The sequence below is a fragment of the Staurois parvus genome, unplaced genomic scaffold (assembly GCF_062004578.1).
Source record: "Staurois parvus isolate SC_StPar_1 unplaced genomic scaffold, SC_StPar_1.0 ptg000114l, whole genome shotgun sequence".
Classification (NCBI taxonomy): domain Eukaryota; kingdom Metazoa; phylum Chordata; class Amphibia; order Anura; family Ranidae; genus Staurois; species Staurois parvus.
In genome coordinates, this window is record NW_028317910.1 from 4,257,626 (window position 1) to 4,284,571 (window position 26,946).

Sequence of the window (26,946 nt, forward strand, 5' to 3'; positions counted from 1 at the left end):
GACGTGCCGCAAAGCGCGAAAATTCAAACGGCGGCAGCTGGAGAAGATCGGGGGAAAGGACGGAGACGAGCGGGAGAGATAATTCGGTAAAGGAGGGACAGGAGTCTGTGTGAGACGGGCCAGGGGGAGGAGCTAATGCACAGCTATCGGGCTAGAGGAGGAAATGTGGTTGCTATTGGTTACTACTCCTCCTCACACACAGGGAGGTGGGGAATGCTGAGACGACTTCTGCTACTACAGGGCCTACCTAGGGGAGAGGTGTGTGTCACTAGGACCCCCCCCCCCCCACACACACACTGTATGTAGAGAGTTTGAGATTTTTTTTTCCCTCTGAACTGACTTGTATTGTTACTGAACTTTATTTTTGTTTTTATGTGGCATTGTGGGAAATATATTCATATTTGTTGTTCTATAATCCTGCATAATATATTGCACATATATTTAAATGTACTGTCTGACACGCTGGGATGTGCCTGGTCATTCCAGGACACATCATGATTCTACGCCTACAGATCATGGTCTGCCTGGATGCAGCTATAACCCCTAATACACAGAGTACACCATACACTCACAGAGCTAACACCAAGATAAAGGGCATCATGGCAGAAATGACAGATGGCTGACATCTCGGCCCTGAATAACCGAAGGCTTCAATAAAGTGATGTAGACACACTTAAAGCGGAGCTCCACCCAAAAGGGAAAGTTCTGCTTTAATGACTGCTCCCCATTAAGGATTGGCACCTGTGGGGGGCGGGAGGGAGCGGGTACCTAAATGTGACAGGTACCCGCTCCCACTTCTTGTCCCTTCGCCTAGGCGACCGGAAGCAGGTGTCCTCCCTCCCTGTAGTGTTTTGGGACATGTGACAGGTCCCAGAAGACTACAGGACCATTCATGAAGCGCAGCGCTAGCTGCAAGCTGTCACAGCCGGGTGCCCACACTGAAGATGCCAGCACCTGGAATACAGGACGACCGGTGAAACGGGCTGTGGCGGGGGCAACACGGGATCATGGGAAAGGTGAGTGGCTGTTTTTTAAAAGTCAGCACCTACAGTTTTTGTAGCTGCTAACTTTTATTTTTTGACAGGGTGAGTGGAACGCCGCTTTAAGCTGCCCTTACAGCAGAATTCAGCAGGGACTGGCCACATTTAGATCCATGTGTGGCCACTGGTTGCATTGACCTCTGTTGAATAGGATTGGTTTTTTTTCTTTTATCGGTTACTGATCAGTATATTCTGACAGTGGAGAGTCCCTGCTGTCAAAATACAATATTCAAGCGCGGAGGATTCCTCCATCCATATCAACTGTGTGGATGGAGAAATCTGTTCTTTTCCCCTTCAGCCCGCTGGCCTATAATGGGGGGGAGCTACCTGTCTATTGCCAGCCTTAGAAGACCCTGGCGCTGCCAGCACATGAGGGAGGGGAAAAACCTCTATACAGTAAAGTGATTCTAATGGCTTGGGGTTTTTTTTTTCTTTGAAATAATAAACATACTTACCTGTTCTGTGTAATGTTTTAGCATAGAGCAGCCCCTACCCTGTGCTTCTGGCCGCTTCCGCTTGCCACGTAAGCGTCTTGCTCTGGGAGCACTTGTGCATGCTCGCTCTCGAGCCACTTCTGTGTCAATGGGACACATAGAGCGTGTCTGAGTTGCCCCGCCGCACAATGGCTGTGGTTGTTACTGTATATCTATGCAATACATTCCTGCCTGATGTCTTGTGAGCTGATAACTTTCTGTACTGCACTAAAATCACAATGGCTCCGGCAGCTCTGTCTCAGCCAATGAGGAGAGTGAGTCCCAGTAGAGCCCTTGCTCTCATGCACATTGCTGGATCAGGTTTGGGCTCAGGTAAGTATAAGAGGGGGTGGGAGCTACACACTAAAAGTTATTTACCTTCATGCATAGAATGGAAGAAGGTAAAAAAGCCTTCGGCCTACAGAACCACTGAAAAGTGTGCAGACACTTGCTGGATTTGGCACAAGGAGAATACATGAGTATGCTTTCTTTCTCTTTCTTTCTCTTTCTTTCTCTTTCTTTCTCTTTCTTTCTCTTTCCTTCTCTTTCCTTCTCTTTCCTTCTCTTTCCTTCTCTTTCCTTCTCTTTCCTTCTCTTTCCTTCTCTTTCCTTCTCTTTCCTTCTCTTTCCTTCTCTTTCCTTCTCTTTCCTTCTCTTTCCTTCCTTCTTTCTCTTTCCTTCCTTCTTTCTCTTTCCTTCCTTCTTTCTCTTTCCTTCCTTCTTTCTCTTTCCTTCCTTCTTTCTTTCTCTTTCCTTCTTTCTTTCTCTTTCCTTCTTTCTTTCTCTTTCCTTCCTTCTTTCTCTTTCCTTCCTTCTTTCTCTTTCCTTCCTTCTTTCTCTTTCCTTCCTTCTTTCTCTTTCCTTCCTTCTTTCTCTTTCCTTCCTTCTTTCTCTTTCCTTCCTTCTTTCTCTTTCCTTCTTTCTTTCTCTTTCCTTCCTTCTTTCTCTTTCCTTCCTTCTTTCTCTTTCCTTCTTTCTCTTTCCTTCTTTCTCTTTCCTTCTTTCTCTTTTTCTTTCCTTCTTTCTCTTTTTCTTTCCTTCTTTCTCTTTTTCTTTCCTTCTTTCTCTTTTTCTTTCCTTCTTTCTCTTTTTCTTTCCTTCTTTCTCTCTCTCTCTTTCCTTCTTTCTCTTTCCTTCCTTCTTTCTCTTTCCTTCCTTCTTTCTCTTTCTTTCCTTCTTTCTCTCTTTTTCTTTCCTTCTTTCTCTTTTTCTTTCCTTCTTTCTCTTTTTCTTTCCTTCTTTCTCTTTTTCTTTCCTTCTTTCTCTTTTTCTTTCCTTCTTTCTCTTTTTCTTTCCTTCTTTCTCTTTTTCTTTCCTTCTTTCTCTTTTTCTTTCCTTCTTTCTCTTTTTCTTTCCTTCTTTCTCTTTTTCTTTCCTTCTTTCTCTTTTTCTTTCCTTCTTTCTCTTTTTCTTTCCTTCTTTCTCTTTTTCTTTCCTTCTTTCTCTCTCTCTTTTTCTTTCCTTCTTTCTCTTTCTTTCCTTCTTTCTCTTTCCTTCCTTCTTTCTCTTTCCTTCCTTCTTTCTCTTTCCTTCTTTCTCTTTTTCTTTCCTTCTTTCTCTTTTTCTTTCCTTCTTTCTCTTTTTCTTTCCTTCTTTCTCTTTTTCTTTCCTTCTTTCTCTTTTTCTTTCCTTCTTTCTCTTTTTCTTTCCTTCTTTCCCTCTCTCTTTTTCTTTCCTTCTTTCCCTCTCTCTTTTTCTTTCCTTCTTTCCCTCTCTCTTTTTCTTTCCTTCTTTCCCTCTCTCTTTTTCTTTCCTTCTTTCCCTCTCTCTTTTTCTTTCCTTCTTTCCCTCTCTCTTTTTCTTTCCTTCTTTCCCTCTCTCTTTTTCTTTCCTTCTTTCCCTCTCTCTTTTTCTTTCCTTCTTTCCCTCTCTCTTTTTCTTTCCTTCTTTCCCTCTCTCTTTTTCTTTCCTTCTTTCCCTCTCTCTTTTTCTTTCCTTCTTTCCCTCTCTCTTTTTCTTTCCTTCTTTCCCTCTCTCTTTTTCTTTCCTTCTTTCCCTCTCTCTTTTTCTTTCCTTCTTTCCCTCTCTCTTTTTCTTTCCTTCTTTCCCTCTCTCTTTTTCTTTCCTTCTTTTCCTCTCTCTTTTTCTTTCCTTCTTTTCCTCTTTTTCTTTCCTTCTTTTCCTCTCTCTTTTTCTTTCCTTCTTTTCCTCTCTCTTTTTCTTTTTTTTTTTTTTTTTGAACTTGTTCACATGGTAAGCCCATGCAAGGACTGTGTTTGCCTGCAAAAGGATGCACAGGTGTTCATTCATACCCATGCTGGCAGTGACATTTGTGCCAGTCAAGATGCAACACACAGCTGCTACGCCCCTGCAGATGCGCAGGCGTACATTTTGGCTCCATGCACACTAGTGCTTTTTTTTTTTTTTTTAGCTGGCAAAAAAACCTCTACAAAAACCATTTTATTTCTACTCCTAGATGCTGAAGCTCAAAAATGCTAATAGCCTAAAGTAGTGTGCATGGACACATAGGATAACACTATTTAGCTTCTAGGAGCAGAAAAAATTGCTGATAGCAGCTACTAGACGCTTAAAATATGCTATAGTTCATGGAGCCTAAACGTGGTTCTAAACTCAAAATGTTTTTACCTTAAACTGGTAGTAAACCTACTTTGTATTAGCTATAGGTAAGCTTACAATAAAGCTTACCTGGAGGTAAAATGAATATCTCCTAAACGTGCACCGTGTAGGAGATAATCAAGTTTTTTGTTTTGTTTTTGCAGCCGGCACATGCACTGTGAACGGCATACCCATGTCATTCTTTCAGTGCACGAGCTCGTGTCACGAGACTTCTGTGCACATGCATGGGAGTGACGTCATCATGGCACAGCCAGGCAGATGGCTGGGGCACGCGAAACCGGAAGGAAGACTGGGTGAAGATGGAAGTCTCTACAGTGTTATGTCTTTAACTTGCAGGGGATTTTATTTTTATATATATATATATATATATATATATATATATATATATATATATATATATATATATATATATATATATATATATGAGACGCGGTTTACTACTACTTTAATGCATTCTTTGCGTTAAGGTCAAAACCGGCTACAATCCCCCAAACCATTTAACACCTATCACTTCTCCAGCGTCATCCTGGCACCAATTTCCTCTTTTCCTGGATTCACAGGAGACACTGCGAACAGTGTCGGTCAATGACTTGCCAGTGTTGTGTGCCTCTATGGATCCACACTGCCCAGTTAGGCAGCATGCATGAGTTCCCCATAGCACACAGCTTGCTGGAGGCACCAGGAGGAAGGAGTGGGCAGGGCACTTTCAGAAGAGGAGGTAAGGGACTGCTCTGTGCATATTGTTGCACAGAACAGGTAAGCATAACATTTTTATAAAGAAAATGACCTTTATCATCGCTGTAAATTCAGATTTTCATTTGGCTTCTGTTAAGGCTGGTAGTGCCCACAGGGTAACCCACTGCTGTAATTTTGGCCGATAGCTGCCATCAATTTCCCTCTACATTACAAATGTAGAGGGAACTGTGACCGCTAACACCCAATCAGATTGTAGGTTACTCTTGTTTGGTCAGTTATAGGTGAGTTAAGGCTCCTATTGGTCATACTTCCCCATCTTATAATAATCCCACTACTAATATATTCTTTTGTGCATGTTATCAGTGGCACCGATGGTACCTAGTTTTTACTAGTTTCATGCTTTTTATTTATCTGCTCCATTAGTCACACAGCTGTCATCATGCTTTGTCAGTCATCCTCATCCTCCTTCCTGTTATGGTGGCTAATTTGCTGTTTGGTGAGGTTTGTATAAAGATGACAATTTTCCCACAAGTGTTAGTATGTTACACATCTCTCTTGTATACAGTGGGTTGTTGTCATGATATACATTCTACTCGGTAGCCTTAATGGTTGTATGCACCCAAAGTGGATCCAATATCAGGTAAATTATATCATTTGATGTACAAACATGCTGTCTAATGTGTCAGTGTAACAGAAAAGGCATTTCTTACCTCTTGCAAAGATCACAGTGCTGCTTCTGATAATGTCTTCATCTGCTTTATTCTCAATAAGGACAGAGCCATCTTTGTTTAGGCATCAGCCAGGGTCATCATCTACTTCCTGGACTGAGATGCTGCTCAGAGATGACACAGTCATGTAATTCTGGTTCTTGGCTGTTTTTACAAATGTCTGACGCATATCAACCCCTGCAGCATCTTCTTACCCTGGGACTTGCTACAAAATTACAATATTGTAGTCTGATTAGAAGAGAAAAGGAGGAGATGCTCCTACCTACCTGCAGCAGGCTGATGGCTTTGTCACTGGATTGGAGAATCAGTGGGACTTTCTAATGATAAAAGGTGGAACTTTTCTGATAAGACACTGGGTTGCTGTATATTGTGACATGTCAGGACATTATTCATGCAGAGTTGTAAATGTGTAGATAGATCCTCTTCGCGTGTGATGTCTGTTTTACAAAGGTGGCAAAGACATTGGCTCCATCTGGCCTCATCCATACAGCACAGGAGAACCAAATTAATTCCTTCCCAGGGTCTACATGGAGTTTGTTCATCAGGATTTTTCCTCACATAATCCAAGAATGCACTAGTAGATTTAAAAAATTATAAATATATTGTCTTAAGTGTATGTCTTATGATGGTGGTGAGATTTGATTTTAAGGTCTTCTGTTCTGTGTTCTGAAAAGAGCTGAGTACTATGCCATCATTTGGGAAGCCAATATAATAATGCTTTTGTCTTATTTCAGAGCCTGTTTTTCCAATGGCCACCAGTTTTGTCATCACATCATGAGATCAAGCCCCCGTAGGCCACTTATTCTGAAAAGGCGCAAGTTAACCCTAACGCAAAAAGATGGCGCCTGCAGCACGGGGACACCAGAACAAAGACTGGCCGCCGTGAGCAATTTTGGAGAACAACATGGACAGAACTCTGTTCCTAGTACAGATGTAAACCCCGCACAGAACCTTGTTCATAAGACAGGGGTGACTGCAAGACCTGACACAAGTCCAGACAAGCAGATGGTGGTATCCTCTACCACAGAACAGAACCACTCCTCTGAATCCATCTTGAGTCCTAACCAAGATCAGAACTCCACTGTGGAAATCCCAGCATCCTGTGTTCCTCAGTCACCTTGTAGTAGCATAAAAGCTACATCCTCTGAGATAAAAATAATGGGTCATCCCACCATTCCAGACACTCAGCTTGTGGTCCTTCCTGCAAATTCTGATATGGAGAGTATTATTCAGGCTTTAACTGCCCGAGGCCGAGAGAGGGGTGGACCTAACAAATTTATCCTCATCAGCGGGAGTCCTTCGTTTCATGCTCAGGCTGAGAAGCTGGGCTTCCAAAGTAAGGAGGAAGAGGTGGCCACTCTGCAGATCGAGGCTCTAGCATCCAGCCAGCCAGTTGTAGAGGAAGACAAGAAAGGTATGCAAGCTATATTCAGATTTTTAGGCCATGTTACATCTTGTCAGTGCTGTACCACAATACAAGTGTGGTGCAATTCATTTCAGTCACTCCTTTTCAAGAACGTGCCTTGCAGTACAAAACCTACATTGCGGTGTGCTATCAAAAATGGTGCACGCATCTTTCTTTGGCAGCACAACACAGATGTTGGCAAGGTGCACTGAGTTGCCATTCAAATGAATGGTGACACACCACACTAACATGCCTAACGTGCATTGTGGCAAAGTGTTACTGCAACCACCTCGTGTGAATGAGCCCTTAACATAGTAATCTTTTTTTTTTTTTTTTTTTTTAAACAAAGGTGTAACTTTTATTTTTTACAATAAAATTTTTTTTTTTTTTTTGTTTTATAAGATTTTTTTCATCACATAGGGGGCAAAGTTCACAAAGGGTGGTGGATTCTCTTTATTGACACATCCAAGGTCTAAAAAACCCTGCATGTCTCCCCTGTACTACACTGAACGTAAAGCAGTGCACACCGCATTACATTTAGTGAATATCTCAACGGGGACCCAGAAGTGACATCATAACGTCATTTCTGGGTCAGGGCAAGAAGGGAAGGGGAGAGGACGTGGCCACTCTCCTCACACCACTCTAGCTGACAGCGGTGAGCCAGGCCCGCAGATGGGCAAGCGGAACCCAGGAGATGGTGGGCGGGGGGAGGTTCACACGAGGGGCTGGCACTGTGTGGAAGCAATCTGCGTCAGCGCTGCTGCCGATTGCTTCCACCTGACAAATGAGCCTGCTGCTTGGCTCAAGGTAGGAAGACAAAAATAGAAAAAAAAAAACTACCTACATGTCCCGGGCGATAATTAAAAAAAAAAAATAAAAATAAATATATATATATATATATATATATATATATATATATATATATATATATATTATTTTTTTTTTTTTTTTTTTTTTTTTTTTTTTCACCTTGTTTCTTTTCATTTCACTCAACTTGTTTTTCTTCATTTCTCTTTAGTTATTCATTTTTGATTTTTTTTTTTTTTGTTTCTGTTGTGTTCCCCACATCACCTGTGGTGCGTACACGTGTGTTCATGGCCAATGATGCTACATATAGCTCTTGGACGGTTTGTTCTCTAAGCTCTGTGAGCAAGCCCCCTATGGGCTGGGCGAAATGTGTCAGTGGGCTTGGCCGGCCAGAGTGACTGCTGAGTCCACTCACTACGCACTGTTTCTCTCTGACTTCTGGGAATTTGTTTGAATGTCGTACATCTTCATACTGAAAGGAAATCCCATCTTGTTTGTCAGAATGGATGTCCCCATTGAAAAGATTTCCCCTCATATCTTGTCTTGATGACAATGGTGACTTTGAGGCTTAGTTCACATGACATGCAAGTAGGCTCCATTGGGCTTCTGGAGAACCCTTTAACTGCACCACATTTTAGCCTTGTTTCCGGTCCTCACTTGAGGACGGCACTGACCAATCAGAAGCCATGTAGACAGTACTGTCATCCCTGCAAGGAGAGGAGAGAAAGCTGCAGGGATTTCAAATACCCAGGCCTGTGAAGCGGATTTGTCCCCTCTCCTTGCAGAGATGACAGTTCAGGCTAGAGAGCTTTTGATTGGTGAGCACTGTTTGTGACGGTACTCACCAATCAAAAGCCCTCTAGCCTGAACTGTCATCCCTGCAAATCCCCGCCACTTTCTCTCCTCTCCTACAGCTGAGAATATGGAGCGTCTGCCAACAGGTATACATTCCCACTCTCTGCTGCGGGAAACCTCCCTGCACTGCTCCTGTGTGAAGTTGGGCTATGACGAGCCTGGGTTCACACAGAAGCAGTGGGGAAACTGCATGAATTTGGACATCGCATTCCTGTTCAAATCACATGCTATTCTTTGTGGTGCAATTTGCGTCCATACTGTTTTGTATTGACGCAAAGTATCGGTACTCGGTATTGGCAAGCACTTGACCGAAAGTATTGGTACTTGTATTCGGCGGTCAAAAAAGGGTATCTGTGCATCCCCAATGTAAGATATGATACTGAAAGTATTTTGTTTATATCTATGCAAAAAATGTAAAAAAACATTCTGTTGATCCTGCCAGGTATCTTGTAAGCTGATAGCTTTCTGTGATGCACTGAAATCACAAGCAATGTTTTCAGCCTTGCAGAGATCCTCTGTGTACTACAGAACCTATGTTATGGAGAAGGGAGAGGTGTTCTGTAGTCCTGTCCCAGAATCACAATACTGCTCCACCTTTCATAAAGTACAGTGAGTATTGATGACCCCAGGACAGTAAATGTGTAACTGGCAAATTCACCAGGTAAAAATAAAGAACAAATGGGGGAAAAAAAAAAGAAAACTAATGCAGCTACATAATCTAAGGACTGGTAAGCTGCAATACATTACATTTTTGTTTTATTCCTGAATGTTACAGAAGTTGCAGTTTTTTAAGTAAGGTCCTTTTGTGAGAAAATGTTAACCCTTCCTTTCTTCCCCCCCCCCCCCCCCCCCCTCAGTGGTGCAGGTTGACTCCGAGGAACTGAACATCAGCCTGACAAACATACAGTGGCTGGGTAAGATGACCTCGGACGGACTGGGATCACGCAGTATGACACCAGAACCTGAGGAGAAGGAAAATCTCACTCCTGCAGTAGATGGTATCAAGGTGAATATTTGAGGCGGATGCTTTTTGAGTGTAACAGCAATACCAATGTGACCCCAAGCATATCCTATAATCCTATAAAGCCAGTCTCCAGGATATTTTTTTCCCCCTTCATCTTTCAGGACAGCACCTTGAGAGACCTCGGCTCCTCCCCACTTGAGGAAACACCTCCACCCTAAACAAAAAGCCTATCACTCCCCTCCGACCTCAGTTCTGGTGTTTCATCCAGTGGGGAGACATCTCTAGGAAGCCTCTCAGGTGCTGTCAGGGGACAGCAGGACCTGAGTTTTGGAGTGGGTCCTGGAGGACTCAGTGCAGCGGGGAGTGAAGGCTGGAGAGCCGGCTGCAATCCTCCCCTGAAGTGCTGCAGGGGCAGAAGGAGTGAACCCTGGGTGACAGGGTAGAACACTGACCTGCCGGCTGCCCCCGGCCCCCTCCGGTGAGTTGTGGGTGTCGTGGCGGCCTCGGTGGGATCGGGGAGGAGTCCCGCTCCTTCCCATGCTGGCTGTCAGAGGAGCACGCTGGACCGGATGTCGAGGGACAGCAATTCCTGCGGAAGGGGCGGGGCTTCTTCCGGGGTCGCGGCTTCCGGCTGCTGCCCTATACACTGGGGCCGGCGGAAATGGCGGTGCGTCACGGGATAGAGCCTGGGGAACAGGCTACCACGTGAACTGGCGACCACCCTCCTGCCAATGTCGGGCGCAGAGGGTCCGGGACCAGGCAAGGCCTGAACCAGCCAGACCCAGGTAAGGTGACTCAGAGGAGTCCTCCCCTACCTGTGGGCCCCTAGCTCCTGGGGTGTTCCCAGGCCCTCTTGTGGTCAGAGGGTCTAGGGCAGGGGGGGGGCCTGTCCGGGGAGAGTTAGGCCCTGCCAGGGAATGGGGGGGGGGGGGGTAAAAACAGGTGGGTAATAGGCTCTCTTTCTTATTAGGGGCAATCTACGATACACTGGACATTAAGGAAGAGGTTAAACCTCTATCCTTGCACGATTAAATGTACCAGGGTATGGAGGAGCAGAAGCGTAGGGTATTCCCCATGCACAAGGTTTTGGTTGACACCATAAGGAAGGAATGGCAGGATCCAGAGAGGAAGCCCTTCTTTTCCAAATCACTTAAATGGAGATTTCCGTTCAGTAAGGACCCTTTAGCCTTATGGAACAAGAATCCTAAACTGGACGCAGCCTTTTCCCAGACGGCCAGGAAAATGGATCTGGCCTTTAAGGATATGGGGGTTTTGCCAGACCTATTGGACAGGAGAGCTGAATCCCTCCTTAAAAAGCCGTGGGATTCAACCCTGTTGAATTTAAAACCAGCCATGGCCACGACTGTAGTAGCCAGAAACATGGAATACTGGCTGACACAGTTACAAGCTCACATTGTGGCCGATTCCCCTAAAGACAAAATTCTTGCATCGTTTGAGACACTGCTGCAGGGAGTGGAGTACATCGCGGATGCATCCGCAGAGTCGGTGAGATTGGGGGCTAGGTCAGCGGCTCTAACCAACTCAGCCCGTAGGGCCCTGTGGCTTAAAACGTGGCAGGGGGACATCACGTCTAAAATTTATGTGGCATCCCCTGTTTGGGCCGGGATTAGAGTCGGTGTTGGGCTGTACGGCGGACAGAAAAAAGGCCTTCCCCCTGAAGCGAAAGTTACAGGATCTAGGGGCTAGGAGATTTTGTCCCCCAAAGAGACAGAGCCCTAGGCCTACAGATTCATTTTGAATCTGAGACCCCTAAATGAGTCCATACGTTACAAAAGATTCCAGATGGACTCGATCTTTACGATCAGAGCCCTCCTTCCACCAGGGGCATTCCTGGCCTCCATCGACTCAAAGATGCATATCTGCACGTGCCTATCGCAGAGGCATTCCAGCGTTTCCTCAGGTTGGCAGTTCAGAGCACAGCAGGGACGCACCATCTACAGTTCCGGGCCTTGCAGTTCGGACTCTCCTCCTCACCAAGAATTTTCACCAAGGTCCTGTCCGAAGCGTTAGTTCCTATTCGGCTGAAGGGAATTGCAGTAGTGGCCTATCTGGATGACATGCTTCTATTTGCGGGCTCGGAAGTCCAACTTGTGCTGGACGTGGCAGTGGTGAGGAGACACTTGGAGAGACTGGGTTGGCTGCTGAACTTGGACAAATCCTGCCTAGTTCCTTCCCAAAGATTTACCTATTTAGGGTACATTCTGGATTCTACAGGGCAGAAGACCATGCTAACCTCAGAAAAGCTTGCCAAGCTAGACTGGGGGATCAGGCTGTTGCTGGGAAGCCATGGCATAACCGTGAGGCAGGCTATGTCGGTGTTGGGACTGTTACCTTCATCCATCCCGGCAGTTCAGTGGGCAGGGCTGCATCTTCGTCCCCTTCAACTTTTCATTCTGAGAGTCTGGGACAGGCAGGTACGGTCCCTAGATACCCGAATTCTTATTCCCTCCAGAGTAAAATGATCCCTGTGGTGGTGGAGAAAGACAGCCAATGTGACTCAGGGTCTGTTATGGAGTTTCCCAGTGGTCAAGGAGATCACGACGGATGCCAGTGCCCAAGGTTGGGGGGCCTACCTAGGGGACTCGGTGGTTCAGGGAGCGTGGTCTCCAGTAGAAAAGGGGGAATCCTCAAACTGGAGGGAGTTAAGAGCGATATTGGAAGCGCTCCGCTCCTTCCAGAACATGATCAGGGGCCAGCATGTCTGCGTCCTGTCAGACAATGCAACAGCAGTAGCCTACATAAACAGACAGGGAGGAACAAGGAGCAGGTCTCTCTGGACCCTGGCGGCAGTGGTTCTGTCTTGGGCGTAAAGAAATCTTGCCTCCTTATCAGCCGTTCACCTAAAAGGGGAATTGAATCAGGTAGCCGACTTTCTGAGCAGAAGACAACTCAGAGAGTCGGAATGAGTCCTAAATGGAGAGGTGTACCAGGCCATTGTAAAGAAGTGGGGATCCCCAGACATAGACCTCTTCGCGTCAGGGAGGAACAACAAGGTCCCGAGATTCTTTTCCTTAAACTGGTGGGACGGGACGCGGGCAGTAGATGCGTTGGGACAGAGGTGGTACTGAGGAAGTTCAGGTCGGAGAGAACTTCTCTCATCCTGATTGCTCTGTATTGGCCCCGGAGGGTGTGGTTCGCAACATTGAGGGCCTTAGCCACGCGGCCGTCCTGGGTATTGCCTCCGCGGAAGGATTTACTGTCGCAGGGCCCGGTCCTATGTCACAGGGTAGAGAGGCTGAAACTGACGGCTTGGTTTCTGAGCAGCAACTCCTGTTAGCAAAGGGGCTCTCAGCCAGGCTGGTGGCTACGCTGCTGGCTAGCAGAAAAACATAAACCCAAGCCATTTACAGGAAGGTTTGGAGTCCCTTTAGAGAATGGTGCTACAGGGCCTCAGTGGACACCCATAGCCTAGTGTCAGTCCTTCAATTCTTGCAGGCGGGGGTCGATAAGGGGCTTGTGATCAGCACACTCAAAAGCCAGATTTCGGCCCTTAGTGTGTTTCTGTAAAGCCCTTTTAGCTAAGGGGACTGGTAATCAGGTTCTTTAGAGCTCTGACAAGACAGAGACCTCCTGGGAATAGGCAATTCCCGATGTGGGATTTGACAAAAGTGCTCAGGGTATTGATGGAGCCCCCGTTTGAGCCCCTGGGGTCCTGCTCGCTAAGGGATCTCACACTTAAAACCGTTTTTTTTGGTGGCAGTCACCACAGCAAGGAGGGTGTGTGAACTGGAAGCCCTGTCGGTCAGGACACCTTACTTGCAAATTTTTCCGAATAGGGTGGTGTTCAGAACGGACCCATCCTTCGTTCCGAAGGTGGCCCAAAAGTTTGAGGGAACAGGATATAGTTTTGCCCTCATTTTTTTCCTAACCCGGTAGGGGAAAGTCAGGAGAAATGTCATTTGTTAGATGTAAGAAGGTGTGTGCTACTTTACCTAGAGAGGACTAAAGAATTTCGAAGCACATAGTCATTTTTTATTTCCTTTGCGGGGGCGAGAAAAGGGAAAAGAGCCTCCAGGCGAACAGTAGCTAGATGGTTAAAACTAGCAATTGAACAAGCATACCGAGCCGAAGGTCTAGAAGGAATCGGGGCGCATTCCACACGAGCCATAGCGGCAACTCAAGCTGAACTGGCAGGAGCCTCCCCGGAACAGATTTGTAGGGCAGCAACCTGGTCCAGTCACGGGACGTTTGTAAAACATTACAGACTTGACCTGGTCTCGGTGCAGAAGCAGGTCTTTGGACGTGAGGTACTGCAAGCGGTCAGCCTGTCCGAGGGGTAAGTACTCGCTTATCCTCTCAAGGTGCTGTCCTGAAAGACGAAGGGGGAAAATCAAGTTGCACTTACGGTAATGCCTTTTCCAGTAGTCTCAGGACAGCACCAATTACCCACCCTTTATTGCAGAATATTGTATGAGATGTCTTATAGTTGTCTTGTTGTCACATATTATGTCTCCCCAGGTGACCGGAAGTACGTTGTCAAGAACTGAGGTCGGAGGGGAGTGATAGGCTTTTTGTTTAGGGTGGAGGTGTTTCCTCAAGTGGCAATTGACCTGGAGGATTTGGATGAATACAACTTTCTTCACCAGATAAGCACAGAAAAAAACACCTTGCAGGATGGATTAGAAGGGGGTTAGAAGTAGGGACAAAATTATCCTCTAATATGGCTTTAATTTTTTTAATTTTTAAACTTTCTGATTTGGACATAGTTTTACCTGTTTTTTCGTTTCCGAAACCCTTGCTATGGCTGGTTACAGGGATGAAGGGCATATGTGTTGTGCTGGATATTACAATAAACCTCTGTGTGCCCAAACTGTGTGGTGACAGGGGAGTTCTGGACTGTCTGAGTTGTATAAACTGCCCATCAAATTAGATGTGCACTCATAGGGGAAAAACAGTAAGGGATCTGCCTGCACTGCACTGGTCTATTGAAGACTTCACAAGGCTGTTACTTGAGTGTTTGTCCTGTGTAACGGAGACAGCAGCTTCAGCTGGTTATATGAAATGGAAATAAGGGGCCAGGGGTGTGTTTTCAGTGACCTATCAGATTGATATCGGTTACAGGAGGCGCTGTTGAATACAGACCATGGTAAGCCACAAGATGTCTATTGTGAAGAAACCTTTACTATTTTGCCTGGAGTTCAGCTTAAAAGAAAAATGATGAGAACTATCTGTGTTATCCCCATCAGAAACTACCTGCCATTTTCTAACCTTTTCTAAAGCTTTCCTTTTGTTCTGCGACTGTTGCACCCCAAGAATGTTTTGGATTTTTTAGCATTTACTTCTCTCCATCAGATGGAAGAGGAAATCGCAGAGCCAACTTCCACTCAGCCATGGCACGTCTCCATCTCCGAGCGTCCTCCGTACTCCTACATGGCACTCATCCAGTTTGCCATTAACAGCACACCGAACAAACGCATGACATTGAAAGACATCTACACCTGGATTGAGGATCACTTCCCTTACTTCAAATTTGTGGCCAAGCCTGGTTGGAAGGTGAAAAAAATGTTCAGAAGCTACTGGTAGAACAATACAAACACCAGCTTCATTTAGCTGCAAACTGCTTTTGTATTTCAGTGTATTTGCTAAAAATTAGTGTTTTTGCCACTCCTTTTTCTATAGACAGTTGAACGTACTTGGTTAGTCTGGTCTATGGTGTCCATTTTGGGGCAACCCTCTGCCCTATATAAGTCTTAAAGCGCTATTAAACCCAAAGCCAGAAATTAATATATTGCAGCTTAACAATCATTAGACTGTGATGGCTGTTGCATTAGTTTTCTTTTTTTAGGCTTTTATTTCCTAGGGATCTGGGCAATAACTCGCCTCCTGTACTCAAGTGCTTGCACGTTTGGACAGCAACATTGTCAGTCTGAGAGAGGGAGAGTGTTTGGATGTACCAGCAGATTTAGATACACTAACAAAATGAAGCCAAACTCCAGCTCACACTGCAATTTGAGATAAAGATTTTACATAAAGTTGATCATTGTAAGCATCCTTGTCAGTGGTAAATGGTTTGCCTCAGATAACCAGATGACAATAAAGAAAACAAATGCAGCCATCACATATAAGATGGTTAGCTGCTATGTTTGCTTGTGGGTTCAATACAACTTTATATCTATCCTACATTTATCCATTCTGGTAACGGCATGTCTTCTACTCTACAACTAAACACTGCTCTTCCATTTTACTCCTAAATTAAAACCATTTATTAGAAAAATATGTGGTCCTTTTGCTGACCTCCTAAAGATGCTTCATTGCTCATCTAGGACCAGTGTGCAGCGAGTAAAGGTGATGGAGGACAGAAGATGGCAAGGAGGCAAGACTTTGGCCTACACAATTTTACTTGCTGGTTTTAAAGACCAGTCACCCCATGAATAGCCATTTTTGGCAAATTAAGTAGGTGTCAGTTGCCTTTTCTAACATTACACTCCACACAAAGCTACTAGTTTAGATTTTAGTAGCTGTGAACAATGGTTTCTTCTTCTTCTCTAGGACTAAAGTGAGCACCTTCAGTATCTTACCATTTGCAAGCCGACAGGTGCCCTTCATTCACAGTTATTTAAAATGAATATCCCTGAATCATTCTTTCCACAGAATTCCATCCGCCACAACCTCTCCTTACATGACATGTTTGTGCGTGAAAGCCCTTCCAACAATAAAATCTCTTACTGGACCATCCACCCCCAGGCCAATCGCTGCTTAACCCTCGACCAGGTCTTCAAGGTGAGTTCACAAAAACCCTTCTGACATTAGGATGAAGTACAGCTCTATCATAAAATAGACTGAAAAAAAAAAACTTGTAAAAGACAGTTTATACTCTACACACTATACTATGCTTTCTTGCCATCTGTGCCTCCAATCTTCCCTCTAGCAGAGTCACACAGTCAACAAATCTCCATGTGTCGGGTGCATACATTTCCTCAGCCAGCATACCTCTGCAAGACAGCAAAGCTCAGAGGCACAGGCAATAGGTTAGATTAAGGACAAGTACCTCTTCTTTTAGGCCCTGATCACACTACACGTAGCTGGAACTTGTGGTCCTGCTTGTGATTGCACAATTGTGGAAACGTATCGCGCATAGGGCAGCCTATTCACTTGAATGGACTGCCCTACGTACGATTGTTCCAAAGAAGCTAAGGGACCAAATTTTGGTCCTGAGCCAGGAGCAATCGTTGCACTCGTATTTTGTTGTGTGACAGTCGTGGCAAAATTGCACTGCATTTGGGGTGCCAGTCAACATGAATGACACACAAACATGCATTCTGCCACAATTTAGAACCATGGGCAGAATCGCATCAATTCTGCCCGCAATTCCAAATCGCCTATATGTGATTGAGGCCTTTATAGGATCTTTTTGGTTTTTGCAACAGTCACTTTAACAAAATGTTGTAAACATCAACCACGGGATGCTATAAAAATGTAAAGGTCAAAACTTACACTCGCTCACTAGTAATTCTGCCTCTCTAATACCTATGTGTCCCCTCCTCAGCCCTACCCATGCTAATTTAAATCATGAGAGGGAGATTGCAAGATACATCATCATGCCTGATGCCTATGGCAACTCCGATGAGTTTGTAATTTGGCTTTAACCATCAACCAAAGCCAGACTTCCCTTCACTCTTGCACAATTGTACCGGTTCCTCTCCTGGAATGAAATTGCTTACTCTGATTCCACTGCAAACTGCGAGCTTCTCACAATGTGTATTAGAAGCTGCTGCATGTCGAGCTTGCCTCCATTCCTTCTGGAGGATATCCTGCAATGTTTAGCCCTTTCCTCCCTAGCTTGACTGTCCCTTGCCCACCCCTTTTTTTATTCTTTTGGATTGCAGTTCTTTCAATCTTGAAAGCTGCGAGTTACATGTGGATCTTATTCATTGTGATTATCTAGTCCCACATGCAAAAACATCTGTCTAAAAATGCCCACTCCTGACTGACATCCTCTTATGAAGGCATTTTGCATGACCCCTACCAAGAGGCAGCACACTATTTGTATTAGGGCCAAGGGCTCTTTAGAGTATTGAGGCAGGGTGCCTTAATGAGTTCAAGAGCACCCCGCTGTCCCTCCCAACAGCTATATCTGTCTTAATTGCATAGAGAAGGACAGAGACCCAGTGATTTCACTGCATCTAAAATAAGGTATGTAATGAACATGGAAAGGTTTTATTTAAATTCTAAATTGGCATGCTAAAGTATGGGGGGGGCAGGCAAACCTTTTTAAACTTCATCTTTAAGCTCGAATTCCATTAAGTGGTCTAATCTGTTTTCTCTATGATGTTAGTGTGTGACAGACTGACTTTATTTGCTGCTTGTAGTATTTTACACATAATGCTGCATACCTGAAATTAGATCAGGCGTTTATCATCTATTAAGTGCTTTTCAATGCAGAAACGTTTCTGGAAGAGTCAAAGTGCCTGCCAGATTTTTAATGCTAGCTGGGACTCTGTTACAGAGATTTTCCCTCACTTCCTGTCCTGCTGACTAGGGTTTTACCAGGCAAGAAGTAAGGGAAAATCTGCAACAGGGACAAACTGCAAGGAAAATCTGACAAAGGTTCTAGCTTGCTCACTACTCTGCTAAGCATTTTAAAACCTCAGCAGGACAGGAAGTGAGGGGAAATCTCTCTAACGAAGCCCTGGATAGCAGTGAAAACCTGACAGGCGTTCCATCCCATCCCTACTGCACCCAAAGCTAAGAAATAACTTGGGCTAAAGTCCAACCAATCTGTAAAATTGGTCGCATCTAGAATGACAGAATACGGTTTCATTGTCCATGAATTGAGACTTTGGCTTGCTGCTGAATAAGAGCTTTTGCAAATGGTTTTGTTAACCTTTCTGAATATTGTTTTTCGAATGGTTCAATGTGCGCACTGAACTCCCGCAGGCCTCCAGTACCACCTCATCTGTGTGCAGCGAACCTGTGAGTACCTGTGTAAGCGTTTGCTTTATTGTATTTGTTGTGTGTGGTGTTTTTTTTTTTTTGTTTAATTTCCGCCCCCTTTTCAGACTAGAGACTAGCTGTAGAAATGCATAAAAATTTAATCAGCATTTTCTGCCATCTTAGCCAGCAAATTTGATCCTTGATGAACCTTTTTCCTCACATTTTTTATTTAAAAAAGATCATTGCTGTGCTGGGCAAGAGCAGTGGGTGAGACGCTGGAAAAATGTATATAATTGAGAGGGGGGTAATTGCAAGAATATTGTCACTACTTCCTCGTAGCTGGAAGATTGATTCCAATCTTCTGCCTAAAAATATCAAGTTTCAGATGAGGTTATAATTAAATGTCGCAGCTCAAATCCAAAACTCCCATTTCAGTTTTTGGCAAATAGTGGAGAATTAAACCACCTAATTGAAGAAAAAAGGAGTCCACATTTGATTATTAAGGTTGAGTTCTAGTCTTCTGCATCAGGAGGGTTAGAACACCCCAAACGGATGGAGACCCTCCCAAACATCAGGGAGTTGTGCTGCTGGAATTACTAGGCACTAACAGAAGCCAGCTGATGGATCAGCCTAGCATAATCTATAACTAAAATCATGTTTGGACTAATTTTTAAAAGCAAATATAATTATTTTTTTCTCACATTGACAATATCCTCAAAACTTAAAATTTAAATACATAAAATTAGGAAAACTTGAAATATTGGATATTATGTAGTCTTCTCTCCACCCAGCAGGTGGAGCTATAGTCTCCTTTTAATATCTTTCACATTGTATACCTTTTCAGAAGTCAATGGGTCATCACAGCCCTGATTCCTCGCTTTTCAGATGGTTTAGTTTGAGGTTTCAATAAGAGAGCAGGAAACTCCATAGCAGGCTGTTGTGCTCACAGTGCTATGGGAATCCCTTCATAAACAAGACAAACAGGATAGCTAGTGTGAAGGATAGAATATTACACCCTGATATAAGACTGAAAAGGGGAGATAGACTAAAACTAGAGCATGTAAAATCTGGTGTAGCTGTGCATAGAAGCTGTCTGGCTATCAACTTCAGCTTTTTCAATTAAGCTTTGGCAATAAAACCTGGAAGCGGATTAGTTTCTGTGCAGATTTGCACTAGATCGTGCACTGTCCAGCGTTAGTAAATAACCCCCAAAGTGTATCTAAATCAAACTGGTTTTAGTTTAGATAAAGATCTGTGATCCGTACCTGTCTTCAAAAAAGCACAGGGCTCTAAACATGAGTATCATTCAATAAAGTGTTCAGCCCTGTTAAGCCGCAACCTGTCTAAAACGCCAGAATGGACGCACTGTTCCTAGATGGCCCCGAGTGCTGAGGGCCTTGTATGTAGAAGAAAGGGAATAGTGGTATTTTTCTATACTTGCTGAAAATTTTTGTTCTAGATATGCTTTGTTTAAACACTAAAATTACATATTTCCTTCCATTCCCCCCCCCCCCACCTTTTATCGTACATGTACGATCTTTATCTCCATTATGATAGTTTGTACTGCCACCTTTTTAGGTGCTTGAACACTGGAAATGAAAGTGAAAATCCCCTCATAGGCATAACTTGTTGGGCAGTGTTTCAGTTTTGTTGGTGTCTTAGGTGATGGTCATGCCTGTACAGCCTCTGCACAAAAACATAGCTAGCTTCTCACCGGTTCCATCTAATTTTGGGAGACTAGCTCTTTCTAGGTCCATTTTCCTACAGCTCTTCTAGGCTCAGAGGAATGGTACCCGGACCCTGCACTGGGCATGCTGGGACAGAATGGGACCCTGCACAATGCTATATTGTTGTGTGGACCAGTAAGGTGCTACACAGGTCCCGGGCACTGATCCGCAGCTGGAAAGTTGAGTCAATCTTATGGTTGAAGTGTTGGTCAGTGGAATTGCTCTGTAAAAAGTATGTGGAGCATTTACCTTTTGAAGGGGAATGTTTTTGTTTTTTCCCAGCTTTGGATAAGTGCTGAAGATTGCTACCTTTTGATTAGTGTGTTTTCCAGTCTGTTTGGGGTTCTATCCTATTCTAGTTTAGTTTGAGTTCTGCTGGTTTGTTTCCCTCCCCTCATATTCAGTGATTTGGGACATCCCTGTTGAAAAAGAGGAAGATGCCCTGTGTCCTGGGATGTACGATAAAGAAAAGGATTTTTTTGATTTAACTGTAAAATCCTTTTCTTAGAGTAAATCACAGAAGTTTGGGTTCTCATTCCCTCTGCATTGTGATTTGTGGCTTGCTACAAAAAGCTGAAGCATTGCCTATGGGAGGGGGAGGGGCTATGCATAGTTGGGGGTTTCCTGCCTCCCCAACCCCCTTCCTCTGAAAGACTGACACCCCAACTGGGTATCTCTGCCAAAGTACAGCATCTTCCACTTTGGTGCCAGATTATAGCAAATGTACCCCAAGCATCTGACAGAACCAAACAGCACAACAGTTATACACAAAAGCCTTCCCGCTGGACAGGTATGGCCCATATTAGAAGTCCCAGGAGAAGTTTACATTAAACACGAGTATACAATGGATTCATACCCAGCATCTAGCAGTATGGACTTTGGAGGTGATTAAACAAAGTGAGAGCTGATCACCGAAAGTAATTCCAGCTAGCAGTAGTTGATGCCAGGTAACAGAAAATAAAGTTTCTCAACCCCACATATGCTGGAATCCCCCCCCCCCCCCCATATAACACCACTTCAGGATAATAGTTCCATTAGGCACAATATGCCAAGGGATCCCAGAAACAGTCCCTCCAGCCCTAATTGCATGGAAAGTGTAGCCAGTATAATTCACGGCCAGCCAGGTACCCAGGGAAGTAAGCCCAAGTCACTGTGGTTTCCATGACATACTTCAAGAAAAGGATTTTACAGGTGAACCACAAATCTCCGTGTGTGTTGTTGTGTTTTTTTTTTGTTTGTTTTTTTTTGGGGGGGGGGGGGGTTCTATGCATGTTGGTGGTGTGGGGACAGTTATGTATTTACCTCTGGAATCCCTTAATAAATTGAGATCCGTTCCCATTTCAGAAAAGATCAATCCCGGATCTTAGCAGGAGCTCACAGACTGCAGTCATAGCCACTAAAGGTAAGTTCTTATTACTATTAACTGGACTCCTATAAGGGGAGCTGTATCCAATATTATTTATTTTTTCTCTTTGTAATTATGTGAATTAAAGATCACTCTGTCTTTGTGATTTAATGTACGTGAAGTGGGCATATTTTATTTTATATTTCCTCATTCTATAGAGAGACTGCTTATTAGTACTATGATTTTGATCTAGATGCTACTTCAGGTACGATTTGTAAATTGCATCACATATCTGAAGTGACCTGGGACTAAAACCCATTTTTTTTTTTTTGTTTTTTATTTTTTTAATGTTATGCAGTCAGGTGACATAACAAGGGATGTTTTGTGTGTGTTTTTTTTTTTTTTTTTTTTTGTTTTTTTTTTTGTGTTTTACAAATTATATCAAGCCCTGTGCGCTGGCAGGCTGCTACAGATCTGGACTGCTGCTCTCCTGTATAGATCTCTGGCAGTCTAGCACACCCTGTGCTCAGTACTCCATTCAAGATCCGTTGCAATCACTGAGCAGCATTAAGTGGGACACACTGCAGGAGTGTGTTGGACTAAATCTCTGGCGTTTTTCTAGCACAGGGTACTCCTCTATGTATTGCCCTCCAATATACTGTACTTCTTTAGTATTCTTTGTTATATCCCTAACCTTGGTAATCTTAGAGACATTATGATGACAGAAAAAGACCAAGTGGGCTGTCAAGGCTTTCCTACCTCTCTTGCTTACACAGAAAATTCTTGTATTATGGAACTTGTAGATATTTTTTTTTTTTCTCCTGCTTTAAAGCTCCAGAGAGAAAGATGAAGCCTCTGCTGCCTCGGATTGATTCCTATCTCATCCCAGTACAGTTTCCCATTACCCAGTCTGTCCTGTTCTCTCCCATGGAGGCTTTCAGTGCTGATCCCGGACCATCCGATGGAGCGCACTTCAGCAAACGTGTCAAGATTGCCCCCAAGGTTAGGCAGTATGAATGAGCTCACTTTTTTTTAGAAGAACCTTATTTAGCAGAACTGTTTTTGTGACCCAAAGCTGTCAATGTTTGTTTCAGATTCCACAAGAAACTGGGGAACTTCCTCCTCTGACCAAACCAATGGAGGTTAAGACTGAGTCAGAGCTGGTAGATCTTAAGACTCCACCTCCGTGCAGAAGACCGAGTGGATCCCGAAGGAAACAGCAGCTAGTCACGCCGCATTCCCAGGAACCAGAGCTAGTCCTTCCTGACTGCAGTGCCTCAGATTCTGGCCTAGACACAGATTTCTCCTTTCTGCAGGACACACAGGCACAAGAGGACCCCTCACAGGTCACACAGGATGAGGACTATGCCTTTAAAACTCCTATCAAGGAGAGACTGAAGCCTCCTGCTTCCTCCACTCCCAGTAAACCTCTAGGAGCATGTATCCTTCCACCATGGGATTCTGAATCTTCCTTTACTAGAGACCTGCCTGACTTCAGCCCTGTCCGAATCCCCTGCAGTACTGCCCTCACCCCCTTTAAGGACAACTATGGTGCCTTGAGTTTTGGGGAGACTCCATTTAAAGATCTTCCATTTTTTGGCTCGCCCTCTGACCTAATGAACACACTTTCTCCTTCTTCTCCCCAATCAGACACACTAGACACTCCTAAGGGTGTGCGCAAACATAAACGTTGTTCCAAGGAGTTGCTTATAGGGAGCTCTGCCAATCGCTCCCTACTGGAGGGACTTGTGCTGGACACAAAGGATGAGAGCCTAAGTAAGATCCTTCTGGATATCAGCTTCAGTGGCTTGGATGACGAAAATGGCATTGGGGGAGACAACTCATACTTGGGGCAACTTTTATCTGAGCTGAGGTAGAAGGGAGACACCTATACCTCAAAATTCATTTTTTACTTCTATACTAGCCTTTTTAAAGGACAAGTCAATCCAAAACTGATTTCCGTTTTTTTGGACCAGTTCCTCCAAGTTTCTATCAGTTTTGGATAAATGCTGGCTAGTTTTATCACCCCACTTGTTTGTACCTCTCCATAGGTCCACTGCTGTATCCACCTCAGGTGCATGCTACCTCCAGGATTCATCATTCCCCAAACAAACTTGCATAATACAAATATGAAGCTGCACACTGGCAGTGATGTATAAACGCTGAGTTATAACCGCTATTGTTACCTCGTGGAAATGTACCTATTTTACATGTGCAGCAAAGTAACAGATCAAAACCAGATAGAAATCTCTTGTACTCTGACTCTGTTAGAACAGAACATTTGACAATGGAAAATCTGCTTTGGCGGTTTCCTTGTAAAGCTGAATTTCTAGTATAAAGCTAAAGAGTCTGAGCTCAGTACTAGATCCTATACACCAATCGGCCATAACATTATGACCACCCACCATAACCTGTCAAGGCATGGACTTCAGTAGACCTCTGAAGGTGTGCTGTCAGTATATTATTAAAAAAAAATATAATTTAATATTATACTCTGCTCTCTGCTGCGGCAGTGGTCTGATGCTTTTATGACCAAAAACTGAGCGTTCACATGGAGTGGACAGCAGAGACTTGCTAGTCACTGCTTTCTGCTCTGCCTCTCCAGTGCTCACTGGAGTGCCTGGCTGGAAAGGGAACTTGTGCAGCTGGCTTTGATTCTAAAACGTGCATTGAGAGCCAGAGGAAGCTTTCAATAGGGAAACCTGGTAGATCCCAAAAATATAGTTGGGATCTTTCCAGAGCCTGCAGTGGCTCTACGTCGTCAACTGATAGTGGGTAATGGCCCACTGTCAGCTGACTGAGACACAGCAGTGAAAAAGTATATGACTCAGAAGAGAAGTATGGCCCAAAAACCTTTTTGATAATACTTCTCAAACTGGAACTTCACCCAAAATGGATGTTCTTCTTGTTTGCATTCACCCCCACCTTCCACATTTGGCACTTTTTTTGGAACGGGGGTGGGGGTTGTGCCTGGTATTGACAGGTACCCGCTCCCACTTCTGGGTCAGATTATGCAGTGGGCTGAGCTGTGGAGGTTCAGTATTTTTAGCTGCTGACTTAATTTTTTTTTGGGGGGAGCCTGGAGCTCTACGTTAAGTCCTGTAAGTTGTGAAGTGGGGTCTCCATGGATCAGACTTTTTTTTTTTTTTTTTTTTCCTCCCAGCACATCCCACATGCTAGATTGCAGCGAAATCTGGAAAATTTGGAACTCATGTTCCTTAACTCCTTGGTGCTGATGGTACACAAATATGCAGCTTCTCGGCATGATTAGCCGTCACATGATTGGAAACTGTCGACTTGCAAGTAGCGAGCGCGAGCTCTGCCCCCAGAAAAGTTACTGGTGCCTCACAGAGAGCACCCAATCGCTACGTGTGACTGGTAGCTTTCTGATCATGTGACATCCAATTGTGGTCACATGACTAGAAATCCTATCTCCCAGTGTCAGAAACCCCTTAAAGGGCCGGGAAGCGCTGGTACCAAAGGGTTAAACAATTAAATTCGTCAGACCAGGTCACCACCTTCCATTGCTCTGTGGTCCAGTTCTGATGGTCACATGTCCATTGTAGACACTTTTGGCAGTTTCTGTGGGTCAGCAGGGGGACCCTGACAAGTCTTCGGTGATGCAGGCCCAAACGCAACAAACTGCAAGGCATTGTGTATTCTGACACCCTTCTATCAAACCCAGCATTAACGTTTTCAGCAATTTTGTGCTACAATAGCTCTTCTAATAGATTTGACTACAAGGGCCAGCCTTGCCTCCTCTCCCCATGAGCATCATTGAGAGCTGACTACCCATAACCCTTACCCTTGTCTGAGTGGTCATAAAGTTAGGGCTGATCGGTGTAGATCTGCAACCAGAGTCAGCTCAACATTACACTGCAGCATTCTTATGTACTCTGACAGACAAAAGTAATCATTTTATTTGTGAACTGCTGCATGCCCAAGCACATGCCTGTTGGTGGCTCATTCTTTCTAAATTATGTAAACTAAACTGCTTTTTCTTGCACCCCCTTGTATTTTAATGTTTAAGACTAAAATTATTTAACGTTTACTTGTGTACATACTGTATATTTCTCATGTGTAGCCTCTGTCACTTTACTGTTTTTTGTAAATAATTTTTGATTTATTAAAAAGGTAAATGCACATTGACAAATGTGGTGTTGGTTGGGGGCTCTGAGCAGTGTGGCGTATGTACCATGCCATTATGGGAATGTGGTGTGGCATATACCCCTCTTATGAGAAGGTGCAGAGAGGCATATACTATGGAATTGTGCCCACATGTACGAGAAAGAGGTGATGTATATGTACCCCCCCCCCCACTCTGGAAGGACACTTTACAGTGAGGTATAGTCTTATTTATAGTGTCCTACCCTGGGGACTGCGCTGCACCTGAAAGTGGGTAATGGGGTCCTCTGCTATGGCAAATAACTGCTGTCCCAGGTTAATGGAACCTCAAGTGAGGATGTCTTTGCTGATCAGAAAATGTTCCTTTTACTGTCATTCATACCAGCCTTCAGGTGTCGGTACATCCTGACCAGGAATAATGGTATAAATGAAAAGTTCTGAATTAATTTGCTTGTTTAATTCGGTGAGTCAGTCTGGATGCCAGGGAATTGGCATTCTGAGGAGAAGCTCTGTAAAGCCAGATGTTCTATTTCTTTGTCCAGGTTTCCTTCTGGTCTCTGTGCCAATTCAACAGAATATTTTTAATGTAAAAATGTACAGCGTGGACAAGTCCGTCACTTTGTAATATTATCGGACTGTAAAGCATAAATCTACCTTTTTAATGTATTTATTATTCATGAGTTGTTAGAAAATATCTGCTTCTGGTGTTGGATTTTATGTTTTTCTGTGTCTGAACGTGTGTGGAACATTAATAAAAAGAAAAATATAAAAGAGAAAAATCATCAAATCATTACACTTTATAGTTGGCATAAAGAAGAATGAACTGTATTGAAGGATAACACAGGAACTGAGAAGGTTGGGTTATATTGCCACCTATAGGAGGATTTGAACACTTGCAAACAAACCTGTGGCCAGCTTGGTATAACCCCTCCTATTCTCAACATGTCTCATTTATTTTTTTTTTTTTGGGTAGTGAGCATGGATGTACTTTGAAGAAATAAAATTGCTAGCAAAAACTTGACTTTTCCTAGAACAATCGTCCTTCCTCCTGAGCTGGTCTATATACCAGGTCACGGATACCTCAGCTCTAGTTCAGACCCTGCTGGACTGGATGATCATGGCGTTAGCCTGCATTGTGCCTCTCAGGCACTGGACTCTGCTGTGTGGTGCTTTCCAGATCTTGGTGAACTGTTAGTTTTAGTCATGAACCACTTTCTGGGTCAGAACGTGGCACAACCACAGGGGTGACCCTGTATCTGGAGACTCGCCTTGGAGTAGGCTGGGTGCTACATCCAAAGCACCATTAACA

The 26,946-nt window shown here is 44.1% G+C and overlaps 1 protein-coding gene across 1 annotated transcript; it reads left to right on the forward strand.

The window, feature by feature from the left end:
- Window positions 1-5: 5 nt before the first annotated feature.
- On the forward strand, window positions 6-26,416 carry FOXM1 (forkhead box M1). The gene is made up of 9 exons (XM_089671746.1): window positions 6-86; window positions 6,249-6,928; window positions 9,439-9,587; window positions 14,859-15,059; window positions 16,158-16,286; window positions 18,444-18,479; window positions 21,512-21,569; window positions 22,345-22,514; window positions 22,607-26,416. The coding sequence occupies exons 2-9, from the start codon at window positions 6,289-6,291 to the stop codon at window positions 23,387-23,389; spliced, it is 2,166 nt and encodes a 721-aa protein (XP_089527872.1). The 5' UTR covers window positions 6-86; window positions 6,249-6,288; the 3' UTR covers window positions 23,390-26,416.
- Window positions 26,417-26,946: the final 530 nt, after the last annotated feature.